General features: G+C 49.5%; 1 protein-coding gene across 3 annotated transcripts in view; it reads left to right on the top strand.

Moving 5' to 3' along the window:
- The window catches only part of MAN1C1 (mannosidase alpha class 1C member 1), a 169,296-nt gene extending 164,553 nt beyond the window's left edge, over positions 1-4,743 (top strand). For 2 of the 3 annotated variants that reach the window (XM_024235405.3, XM_063714284.1), the window contains 2 exons: positions 826-941; positions 1,898-2,689. In XM_024235405.3, the coding sequence (XP_024091173.2) occupies positions 826-941; positions 1,898-2,024 (243 nt within the window). In that variant the 3' untranslated portion in view covers positions 2,025-2,689. Of the gene's footprint in view, positions 1-825; positions 942-1,897; positions 2,690-3,029 lie in introns of those variants that run through there. The other variant, XM_063714283.1, reaches the window with a different exon arrangement.
- The last annotated feature ends 7,365 nt before the right edge of the window (positions 4,744-12,108 follow it).

The raw sequence follows: 12,108 nt of genomic DNA, 5'->3' as shown, positions 1-12,108 counted from the left end.
GGTTCACTGGCCCTGTTAAGTCCACTTGCTTCCCCAGGACCATTGTTCTTGGCCTTCAAAGGCCAAGCATCTTGTGCTCCTATGCCCAGTCCACAGACCCCCTCAGTGGGTAGGAATTGTATTTATCAGCCTACAGGCAACACGGTGAAACTCCATCTATACAAAAAAATACAAAAATTAGCAAGGCATGGTGACGCATGCCTATAGTCCCAGCTGCTTGAGGGTCTGAGGCAAGAGGGTTGCTCGAACCGCAGAGGTTGAAGCTGCAGAGTGAGCTCTGATCGCCCCACTGCCCTCCAGCCTGGGTAACAAAATGAGACCTTGTCTCAAAAAAAAAAATGCATTTATATAGAAAGATGAATGGCTTGGCCCACTTGCCTCCAGCCCAGGGGCCATCTCTCCTGAGAATGCCTGGGGTACCAAGTCCATCCCCAAATCCCAGCCCATGGCCATCACCAGTGGCCCCTCTCCACCTCTGCCTACCACTGTGGGTGAATCTGTGAGACCAGCCTAGTCCCCTGAAACACGAAGAGAAGCTTCCTCTAAGTTCAAACCAGGTGAAGAGCTCAGGACAGGCAGCCCATCAGGCCAGAGCTCTCAAGAGGTGTGGGTGGAGGGAGTGTGGCCCCTCCAGCCTGGGGACAGGTGGCTAAACCCTGAAAGAATAATTTGACCTTCTGTTCCCACAAATGCCAGGAGTCCCCAGCCAAGGGGTGGGGGTGCTATCTGCTTTCTAGCTCCAACCTGCCAGGCATGCACAAGTCTTGAGGGGCCTTTCCTGTCCCGTGTTAAGGCTGTTTTCCTCCTCCTCTTCCCCTTCCTCAGGCCTTGGAGAAATACTGTCGGACAGAAGCCGGTTTCTCCGGGATCCAAGACGTGTACAGTAGCAACCCCAACCACGACAACAAGCAGCAGAGCTTCTTTCTAGCGGAGACACTAAAGTGAGCAGCGTGGGCTCTTCCTAGGGATGGACAGGTGGGAGGTTGGGGGTAGGGGTCCGCAGTCCCTCCCCTCCACAGTCAGGTTCTGTGATCACAGGACAGGAGCCCAAAAGGTGTGAAGGGCTTGGAATCCAGAGGGCTGCACCCCAGGGGTGAGCCTTGGGCCAGGCTGCTTTCTCGGAGAGTGAGACTGGGCTAGAATCCAAGTTCCCTAGGGATGCACCGTGTGATACCGCAGGTTCCTTCAGTTTCTCACCCATCTCCCCAGTGCTTCTGTTCTGGGAACCGCGTCGTCGTGTGTAAAATGGGATAGGGTTAACGATGATGATGTCAGTGCTGGTTGCTGGCATTGACTTTCCCTCCTGTGACCTCTGCAGTGTGGCTGCTGTGCCCCCCTCGATTTCTTGCCACGGAAGTTGGCCATCCCACTTCCTCACTGTTCCTCAAAGCAAGCCCCTTGTGCTTTAACCCTTTAGGGTGGGTCAGAATGATCAGTTCCTTCCAGTGGGGAAAAAACCTACAACCTGTAAGCTGGAGTTCTAGAGTCACAACCCCATGTTCTTCTCAGTGCCCCAATGTGTACTCTGAATATAGAGTCTTAGTGGGCAGCAGCGGGGCACGTAAGAGCCAACTGGACTGGAGCAGCCCTTAGGCCCCCCTGCAGAGGAGAATCTGGACCATAAGGGCTCACATACAGAGCCGGGCAGGTGAAGCTGGCTGATGGCAGAGCCAGGGTAAACTAAGTCCTTCTGACCCCAAAGCTCAAGGCTTTTATCTGTAGCCACAGCCTCCTTCCCCAGGACTAGCACCCCCACCCTGGTGCCCACAGTTTTGGGGTTGAAACCCCTTGGCAACAGGCCCATCACAAAGGCCCTGAGACTTGTTCCCGGGCCCACCCTTCTTCCCCAGGCCACTGACAGACCGTGTCTTGCTTCCCTGCCCTGCATGGGGCACAGGTATCTCTATCTTCTGTTCTCTGAAGATGACTTGCTCTCCCTGGAAGACTGGGTGTTCAACACTGAGGCCCACCCGCTCCCGGTGAACCACTCAGACAGCTCCAGCAGGGCCTGGGGCAGATACTGACCCCATCTCCCGCCGCCGCCCTGGGGCCGCCGCAGGGATGCCTTGCCTTTTCAGGATTTGGGACTGTTCTCAAAGGGATTGGGAACGAAGGCCCCATCTCGGGCAGACCCCCAGCAGATGTGTCGGACAAGCAACTTCTTTTCCTCTGTGAGGAGACAAGACTTGGAGACGCAGCGATGTCAGGCCAGGGCCATGGCCACACTGGCCCACACATTCCTTTCTACAGAGAATTTCTATGAAGCCCACTCACTTGCCATTCCAGGGCCAAAAGACCGGAGGTTTGCATACCCGCCCCTTGTATTTGATTTTCTTCCTTTTGGTTTCTCGGTTTTTGTTTTTGCTTGATTTTGTCTTTTCTCTACAGTTTAGTTTTATCACAATTATACATATAGTTTTCAAAATCATGCACTTTCTAAAATGGCGTCATCCTGATAAACAAAACCGAGTGTTTGCACACACACAAAATCTTGACCCCGTTATCTATATTTTAAATGCTTTTTGCCCAACACTGACCCTACGTTCAACTATGTGTCATTTACCTTATAATTTGAGGAGGGGTTTCCCTTTGATTGGGCCTCAGTGTTACAAATCACTAGTGCTATTTTCATTATTATTGTAATGGAAAAATCTGTGAACTAGAATAAAAGAGTTTATTGAATAAGAAATATGATTGGGCTCATTGCACATCAGTGACTCCTAGAAAAACCATTGCAATGTTACCTTCAGAAAGAATAATCAGCCAGCAGTTGATTTAAGGTATAATTTAGTAAACGATTCCAACTTCTATTACCTCCCCTGAAATCAGTCCTGATATATTCAAGGAGCATGAGGCCAGCCCTTCAGATGGAGTTGTTTATTTATACTCAGGTTGAGATTGGGAAGAGGCCCAGGGAGGAGCAGCAACTTGCCTGAGGTCACACAGCCGGAAAAAGGCAGAGGAGAGTCTCGCCCCTGCCGTCTCCTGGCCACCCCAGTTGAGTGTCCATCTGTTCCATCATTCCGCAGATGCTTGGTGAGTGCCTGCAACAGACCAGACACTGGGCTAGAGGCCAGGGACACCGCTGAGAGTGAGACAGTCATAAGCCCTGCAGTCAAGGAGTCAAGAGGGGAGAGAGCGATGGTAAGGGAAATGGACAAGTAAGTGAAGTGACTGCAGGTCATAGGAAATGCTACAAAGGAGATAGACAGACAGCTGAGGACCTACCCTACAGGGTCAGGGAGGGCCTCTCTGGGCAGGTGACCTTCAAGCCAAGTCCCAGAAGATAAAAAGGAGCAGCCAAAAGACTATCTGGCAGAAGAACGAACCTCCCATAACCCAGCCCCCTTTCCCAGCCTCCCCGATGCCCTCCCTGGGAGGGGGCCTGAAACACTGGGGCTGTTGTGCAGAGCAAGGAGTTCAGGTCCTAACACTGAAGTGACAGCTGTTCCTCCCCTGACGCTTTTTTTTTTTTTTTTTTGAGACCCAGAGTCTTGTTCAGTCGCCCAGGCTGGAGTGCAGTGGTGCAATCTTGGCTCACTGCAACCTCCACCTCCTGAGTTCAAGCAATTCTCCTGCTTTAGCTTCCCCAGTAGCAGAGATTACAGGTATGCGTCACCACACCCGGCTAATTTTTTGTATTTTTAGTAGAGACGAGGTTTTGCCATGTTGCCCAGGCCGGTCTTGAACTCCTGAGCTCAGGTGATCCGCCCACCTCAGCTTCCCAAAGTGCTGGGATTACAGGCATGAGCCACCACACCCAGCCCTTTCCTGGCACATTTGCAGCTTGTCAACACAGCCAAAGTCACGGGAGAATGTTGAGCCCTTCCCTGGGCTCAGCTGCTTGCTCTGTTCATAAGCTTTAGTAGCCCCTGGGGCTCTGGGCCAGGTGACCCCGCTTTAAATCCCTGCTGTGTGAACTTAGGCAGGTACCTCCCCTCTCTGGGCTCTTCTTTTCCATCAAGCAGACAGAAAACCTCAACCCCACAAGGTTGCTTTGAGAAGAAGTGGGAAGCTGCTGGTTCCCTGGGCACAGGAAGTGCTTGTGCCTTGTTCTGGAGACTCAAGACATTCCCAGAATCTTCTTAAGCAGAGCTGCTGGGGAGTAGCCCCTGTAGCAAGTCACCATGCTCTTGACAGGCAGCATGAGAGCGTGACTCCCATGACCCACCTATGCTCAAAAAAAAAAAAAGCAAACCAGGAAAACTGACTACACAGACATTGTAGAAAGATTAGAAAATAGAAGCAGAAAGAACACTCACTGGCCATCCCACTCTCCGGAGTGAATACTGTTATATTTTCTTCTAGGCCTTTTTCTATGAATATATAGAATATATATTTTGCCACCGTGGTATCCTACTATGCACACTGTTTTCTTATAATCTGCTTTTGCACTTGACTATATTGTGAACCTCTTTCCATGTCAACAAATATATGTTTATCTCATCGTTGTACGTGCTTGTGGAGTATTACATTGTGTGCTGTAGCCTGCTTTGCTGATCTAAGCCCCTGTTGCCAGGCATTTGGGTTTCTGTCCATCTGGGATTTTAGTTACAAATCACAGAAACCAACTCTGTCAACTTAAGCACAGAAAGGGATTTACTGAAATGCCATGGGGTGGCTTATGGAATCTCAGGAAGGAGTAAACAGCCAAACCTCAATAAGGGCTACAAAGAGGACTTGGCCAGGGACCCTTCAAGAACCAGGGAAGCCTCTCTAGGCACCACTATCAGGAGGGCTGAATCTAAATGTTTCCAGATCCTACTGTGGCTCCTTTCCATGTGGCCTGGCCTGGCCTGGGTCACATGCCTGCCCCTAGCCAAGGGCAGGGCCAGGCATCTTGGCTTGGCAGACCCCCTAAGATTACCCTGTGCAATGGGTGATGGGCTGTTCCCTAGAGAAAAACATGAGATTCATCACCAAAATAAGGGATCTGCAGGCTGCACAGGCGAAAACAGCAGGACTGTTTACAGTTTGCTTTGATTTCTTCAGTATTATACAGAGAGTTATGAAGAGCATACTTAACCATCCTCCTTTTCACTTTTGTCCAATTATGTCCTCAGAATAACTTCTAGAATGTCTCTCCATCTCAAAGCCACTTTGCAGTTCCCCAAGCCCCAGGCTCCCCTGCCAGGCCCGTGCGGCTGTCTACCTCTCCTCTCTTGTCCTCTGCTGTATTGCTGGGAGGAAATTGTAAAAACGAATATTTTAAAATGTATCCTCCAGGAGGGCCCTTGCAGGTGGAGAAATATCATCCTTTTGGCAACTTAACTCCATTCCACGGATAAAAATAAGTACGACTCAAGATAGGCCGAGAGGAGAGAGGAATTAAGGGCTGACTCATCCTCACTGAAGGTAGGAGAGAGCTTTGCAAGCCACAGAATCTGAACACCCAAACCTTTCCCTGAAGCAGCCCTCTCCTTCCCCAGCTGGGGGTCAGCGCGCGGCTGCCAGGCTCATTTTAAGCCTCATCCGCGCCCTCACTGAGGATGGAAGCACCATTTGCACCTGCTTCTCTCATAGAAGGGCGTGATGTCAGCTCCTTCCCAGAAAGCTTCAACACCCAGCTCCTGGCACTGAGGTCTGCAGAGCCTCACGGCCCCGGGAAGGGGGACGAGCGGGGCACAGTCGTTTTCTAGGTGCCTCCCTTTAAATGACTGGCTGTTTGGTCAGACCGGCCAAATGCGTTGGGAAGAAAAGCAAAAATGGAAAATCTGATTTAAAGGCAGCATCCAAGATGTGATTCTCAGTTCCATTCCCTCTGCTTTGAGGAGGTGACCCCACTGTGATTTGAGAAAGTGCTAGAGATGAATGGGCTAGCTTCCCCCAGCGTTTCCCCTGGGGGCCTGTCCTTGGAAGTATGGTCATTGGTCATGTGGCACAAAGATGCTCGGCCCTCTGTGACTAATTCTTAATTACACCCTACTGGAGGAGGGGGGCTGATTCTATTTTTTGTATCTGAAAATATCAGTTTGGTTTCCTATATTTGGAGCACTGTTTTGTTCCTGCTCAGCCTGTCTCTTAAGTCAGAGCTTCTCGAACGTGCACAGGAATCACCTGGGAGCTTGTTAAAATCCAGGTTCATGTTCAGCGGCTCTGGCATGGAGCCTGAGATTCTGCCTTTTTTTTTTTTTTCCTGACACAGGATCTTATTCTGTCACCCAGGCTGAAGCGCAGTGGGGCCATCATGGCTCACTGCAACCTCCATCTCCAGGGCTCAAGCAGTCCTTCCACCTAGCCTCCTGAATAGCTGAAACTACAGGTGTGTGCCGCCACATCCAGCTAATTTTTTTTTTCTCGCTATGTTTCTCAAGTTGGTCTCAGAATCCTGGGCTCAAGCTATCCTTCCACCTCAGCCTCCCAAAGTGCTAGGATGGCAGGCATGAGCCACTGTGCCCAGCCAGATTCTGCTTTTCTCTAACAAGCTCCTGGGAGATGCTGATGCTGCCAGTCCTTGGACCACACTTTGAGTAGCAAGACCCCAGCTGGTGGCCACTGCCTTGGTTTCTGCCTTTTATTTGCATCCCTGGAGCTGTAACTGCTCCAGAGTGGAGTAGAGGGGCTCAGATGTTAGGATAGCTTCTATAGATACCTTGACTGCAAAGCGACCTACCTTAAAACAGGTGTGCCTGCCACCTGTGTCAACAGCTCTCCATTCTTCAGGACAGCCAGGATAAGACAGGAGCAGGCTGCTGGTGGCTTAGAACAGTGGCGTCCAATAGGGTCACCCCATGTGGATCTGGAATACTTAAAATGTGCCAAGCGCAATGGAGGAACTAAACTTTTAATTTTATTTCCTTTTTTTTTTTTAATTGACCAGAGTCTCGTTCTGTCACCAGGCTGGAGTGCAGTGGCACGATCTCGGCTCACTGCAACCTCTGCCTCCTGGGTTCAAGCAATTCTTCTGCCTCAGCCTCCCGAGTAGCTGGGACTATAGGCGTGCGCCACCACACCCAGCTAATTTTTTTCCTTTTTTTTTTTTTCAGACGAAGTCTTGCTCTGTCACCCAGGCTGGAATGCAGTGGCTTGATCTCGGCTCACTGCAACCTCTGGCACCCGGGTTCAAGTGATTCTCCTGCCTCAGCCTTCCAAGTAGCTGGGACTACAGGTGCATGCCACCACTCCAGGCTAATTTTTGTATTTTTAGTAGAGACAGGGTTTCAGCATCTTGGCCAGGCTGGTCTTGAACTCCTGACCTTGTGATTTACCCGTCTCAGCCTCCCAAAGTGCTGGGATTACAGGCGTGAGCCACCGCGCCTGGCCAATTTCATGTCATTTTAATTACATTTAAAGAGCTATGCATTGCTGCTGGCTGCTGTTTTGGACAGTGCAGAATTAGAACTCAGAAAGCAACTACCCTGCTGATGCCGCAAAGACCTCCATCACCTGCACCACTACATAAATCATCTTAGCAGAAAATATATTGTGTAGGGACTCAAGGACTCCCGTGAACATACCTGGTTATTTTTATACTCATTCCAGCCTGTTTTCTGCACAGGCTCTGGTCGGGTCGGGTTTGTGTTTCTTACTCACTGTCTGCAGCAGGGCATATGCAGTGGGTAGGCTGAAGGCAAGAGAGGCGGGAGGGGTGCGACAGGAGAGGACAACCCGTGTGGGTTTCATACAAGCACAACCTTTGAAACTGGAGGACCTGCGTTCAGCTCTGCCCTGCCCTTTTCCAGGACTGTGTGGCCTTGGGCAAGCCCCTTAGTTAAGCTCCTCTGAGCCTCTGCTTCTCCATCCATGGAAAAGGAAAGTGGTTTCAAGGGTTAATCGAGCCTCCCCACCCCACCCCTTGTAAGAACTCAGTGCATCCTAGCAGTGATTGTTATGATGTGAACCTCTTTGTAAACTATAAAACCTTGTGTAAATGTGAGGCAAAACACTGCTGTCAAAAATTCTTCTTTTTAAACAAAATGCTCTGAAACTTGGAGGAAACCGCATCAACCAGGCCCAGGAGACAGACCAAAATCTCAAAGCAATAAATCTGAACGTTTTCTGCTTTTCCCATTGAGCAAGCATTTTGCCATTAGCTAGCCCTGAATCTACAGAAATTGGGAAACTGGGATGAAGATTTGTTGACTGTCCAAGGTCTTCCAGGGACCCATCTGGTGGTGGGGAATGCTCAGGCAGGGGCCCAGGGCTGAGGAAGATGCCCAGAGCTTGCCCAGGAATGTTTGAGGTCCAATTAGTGTTTCCTTTTCATGGAGTAACTGATAAATCGTGTCTACAAAACTTTGGAGGGGAGACGGGCAGGAAAAGATGGCACCCCCATTTATAGAGGAAGGAACTGAGGCCCTAACAGGCTTGCTCAGGTCAGACAGCTGTTCCCGGCCTCTGGGCAGCCTCCACAGAGGCCCACTCTGCACTCCCTACTGTTCCCCATACCCTTCCTCCACCCCACCCTTGTGTATGACCCCCAAGGCTAGAGTGACCATCCTACTCATGACATTTGCTTATGACAGATTTTAACCTGTTGTTCCAACATAATAATAGTACCCCCTTTGCTCTTAAAAGTGCCCCAACTTGGACAATAAATTTTATGGCCCCCTGGTCTCAGTGAAAACAATGATAACTAAGGTGTTTTTCCCAGAAGGCTTCAGTGCTCTGGGGAATGGTAAAACTCAGCCTGGAGAAACATACGAATATCCCAGAGATTCTTTCCTTTAGAAACCAAGCTGGAAACTCTCCATGTTCTCATACACCTCCATGTCTCTTCGCATGCTGCTTCCTGCCTGGACTCCACAACCAAGTTATGCCTACTAAACTCCTCTTCATTCCTCCTAGCTGCCCTCAATGTCACCTCCTCCAGGAAGCCTTCCCTGACTCCTCCCTGCCCCTCCTTTGACATAGGCGTAAAAACTCCTTTGACCTGGGCTATATGCATGAACCTTTCCTCCATAGACTGACTGCTCCCCGGTCACAGGACCCTTGTCTTCTCACCTTTGTGTCCTCAACATGTTATAGACGAAAATAAAGGTCTGTGCTGAAGACTTGGGGATTAACCATGCACTCGGCCTCCCTCCTAGCTGCAGCTGGCTGAGAGTGGACCCAAGGAAGCAGGCGGGAAAAATGATGAGCAGTTTCACTGCAGGGGTTCTGTGGGCCATCCTGGTCTAGTCCATGGACTGACTGTAGATTCCAGAAAGCAAGGGGGGAAGGTAGGAGAGTTCATTCCATTAACAGGAAGGTCCCAGAAAGATGGGGTACAAGATGGCTGGTCAAGTGGCCTTTTCTCAGTGCAGTGACCCCCTTTCCACTGGCGATTGCAATGAGATTGTCAGGAATTGCCCAGTTTTCCAATCACAAGTCCTACACCATCCTATAGAGTGTGTGGAAATGGGCCAAGCCCATTTATCAAGTGGAGAAGTCCCCAGTCTAGGGACTGAGAGGCAGCGTAGAGGAAAAGGGATCACACACATACCCACACTCACACACACGCTCTCACATTCATACAAACATGCATAACCACACACACGTTCACTTACATGCACACACACGCACATTCATACACACACGTTCACATAAACACACTTGCGAACATGCATACCTCACACACGTTCACTTACATGCACACACACGCACATTCATACACACGTTCACATAAACATGCACACAAACATGCATTCATACACGTTCACATAAACACATGCACACACATTCACATAAACACATACACATTCACACATACCCACACACTCACGTTCACTTAAACACATTAACACACATGTGCATTCATATAAACACATTTACACTTATACATGCACATTCATACAAACACATTCACACATACACACATACACATTCAAACACACATTCACACATACCCACAAGTTAACATGCACTCACATGCATATTCATACACATATTCACATATACACACACATTCACACGAGTTCAAACACATACACATTCACTCACATACACACGTTCACATAAACACAATGCACATTCATTCACACCTACATACACACATATGCACATTCATACATTCACACTTACATACATGTGCACATACATTCACACCTACATACACACATATGCACATTCATACCAGTGCATACACACACGTTCACACACGTATTCACATGCACTTTCATACACACGTCACATAAACACATTCACACACATGCACTTTTATACATTCACACCTACATATACATTCACGTTCATACAAACACATTCACACACATATGTTCACACATACACATGCACAGTCATACACACATGTTCACACATACAAGCACATTCACACACACATATTCGCACATACACACACACACACACACACACATTCACACCTTGACTTTCCTCTCTAAGCCTTTGGATTTCCTGGCCAACCTTGCAGTCATCAGGGGTTGGGGGTGGCTATCTCTCGGGGGCGCCGGCTGCACATCCAGACAGTCCTGCCCTGACTCTCTGGAGGCCCCTCACCAGCTGGGCACTTGCTACTCCCCTGGGAGTTCCCTGGAGCCCTGGAGTGGGAAGCTCTGCTTTCACCCACAGAATGATTCAGAACCAGGCAATAATTCCATCAGCTGTTCTCAGAGTGTGGAGCCTGCAGCCAGCCCTAGCAGTACCTGGGAGCTGGTTGGGAATGCAGATTCTCAGGCCCCAAGGAGCTGAATCAGCAGCTCTGGGGCAGCCCAGCAGTCCGTGTCTTTGGCAAGCCCTCCAGGTGATTCTGATGCAGCTGCAGTGGTGGGTCATCTCCCAAGTCCCCTGTTCCCCACAGCAACCCCCTCCCTGAGCCTGTTACCCCCCTTACTTACTCCAGCCTCTCTATCCTCTGGTGGGTCAGCAGATAATTCTGCAATGAACCAGGTAAGAAAAAGAAAACTGTCCCACCTTTGACCAACAGGAACATCCGCCAATCATGTAATCTTCCGCTCAAAAAAACGTCTTAACTTCACAATGAAATCTTCTCTATGAAAACTGAAATCCAAAGAAACATCCAAATTCTTCCATCCTCAATTTTTATTCTGCTCAATCTTGACCAGGAGGGCTCCTTAGATGTCAGGACCCCTCCAGGGTCAGGCACTGCAGCCCTAGCCACCTCCTGGGTCATCTCCTACGTTGCTGGTGTGGTACTTTCACCTCCTCCACTGTTGAATTAACCCTAGCCCAAATTTCCAGAGCATCTGCTCTTCCAAAGTCTGACTCAATAGAGATGAGACTCCCAGTAGCTGCCCGAGGTTAGAAAATACCAGCACACTCCTTTTCCTCTGGCAGTTATCCTAGCAAAATCATGCTCCCAGAACCCAGATAACCCAGACCCACGATGTCCTCACCATCCAGGGACCAGAGCAAGGACAGAGTGTAAACAGAGCAGAGAAAGGAGATGTGGGCCTCCACCATACCCCCCTGGGCCACTTCTCAAAGAGAGAGACCTTTAGGAATAATTCCATCGTCTTGCACAAATTACAAAATTTCAACTGTGGCTTTCCCAGGTCTTAGGACCTGCATGGACCACCTTCTCCAGGAATTGAGTTCACATGGAGATCACTAGAGATGGAGAGGTCAGGGATGGCCCCTGGGGAGCTGACATTTGTGACAGTCTGTGCGAAGAGCATTCCAGGCAGAGGGAACAGTGAATGCAAAGGCTCAGAGGCAGGAAGTGTTGTTGCATCTGAGACACAGAAAGGCAGTAAGCAAGTGGGAGGGTCTGGGGGGTCAAAGGAAGTCGGCAGAAGGGGTTCCATCCCTCAGTGCCTGGTGGGCAGGTAAGCACTTGCTATGGTTTGAATGTCTCCTCCAAAACTCATGTCGAAATGCAATTGCCTTTGGATGGTATTAAGAAGTGGAACCTGGCTTGTTAAGAGGTAATTAGACCATGAGGGCTCTGCCCTTGTGAATGCATTAATGTGGGTTGTTCTGAAAGCCGATTCAGCCCTCGCTCGCTTGCTTGCTTGCTTGCTTGCTTGCTCTCTGGCACTCTTCTGCCCTTCTGCCTTTGGCCACAAGTGGACGCAGCATGAAGGCCCTTGCCAGATGCAGGCCCCCAACCTTGGATTTCCCAGCCTCTAGAAATACATTCCTTTTCTTTATAAATTATCCAGTCTGTGGTTTTCTGTTATAGCGACATAAAATGGACTAAGACAGAGTTTA

The sequence above is a fragment of the Pongo abelii genome, chromosome 1 (assembly GCF_028885655.2).
Source record: "Pongo abelii isolate AG06213 chromosome 1, NHGRI_mPonAbe1-v2.0_pri, whole genome shotgun sequence".
In the NCBI taxonomy this organism is placed as follows: Eukaryota; Metazoa; Chordata; class Mammalia; order Primates; family Hominidae; genus Pongo; species Pongo abelii.
Note: the sequence above shows the minus strand (reverse complement) of the source record. Positions and strands in the feature narration are given on the sequence as shown.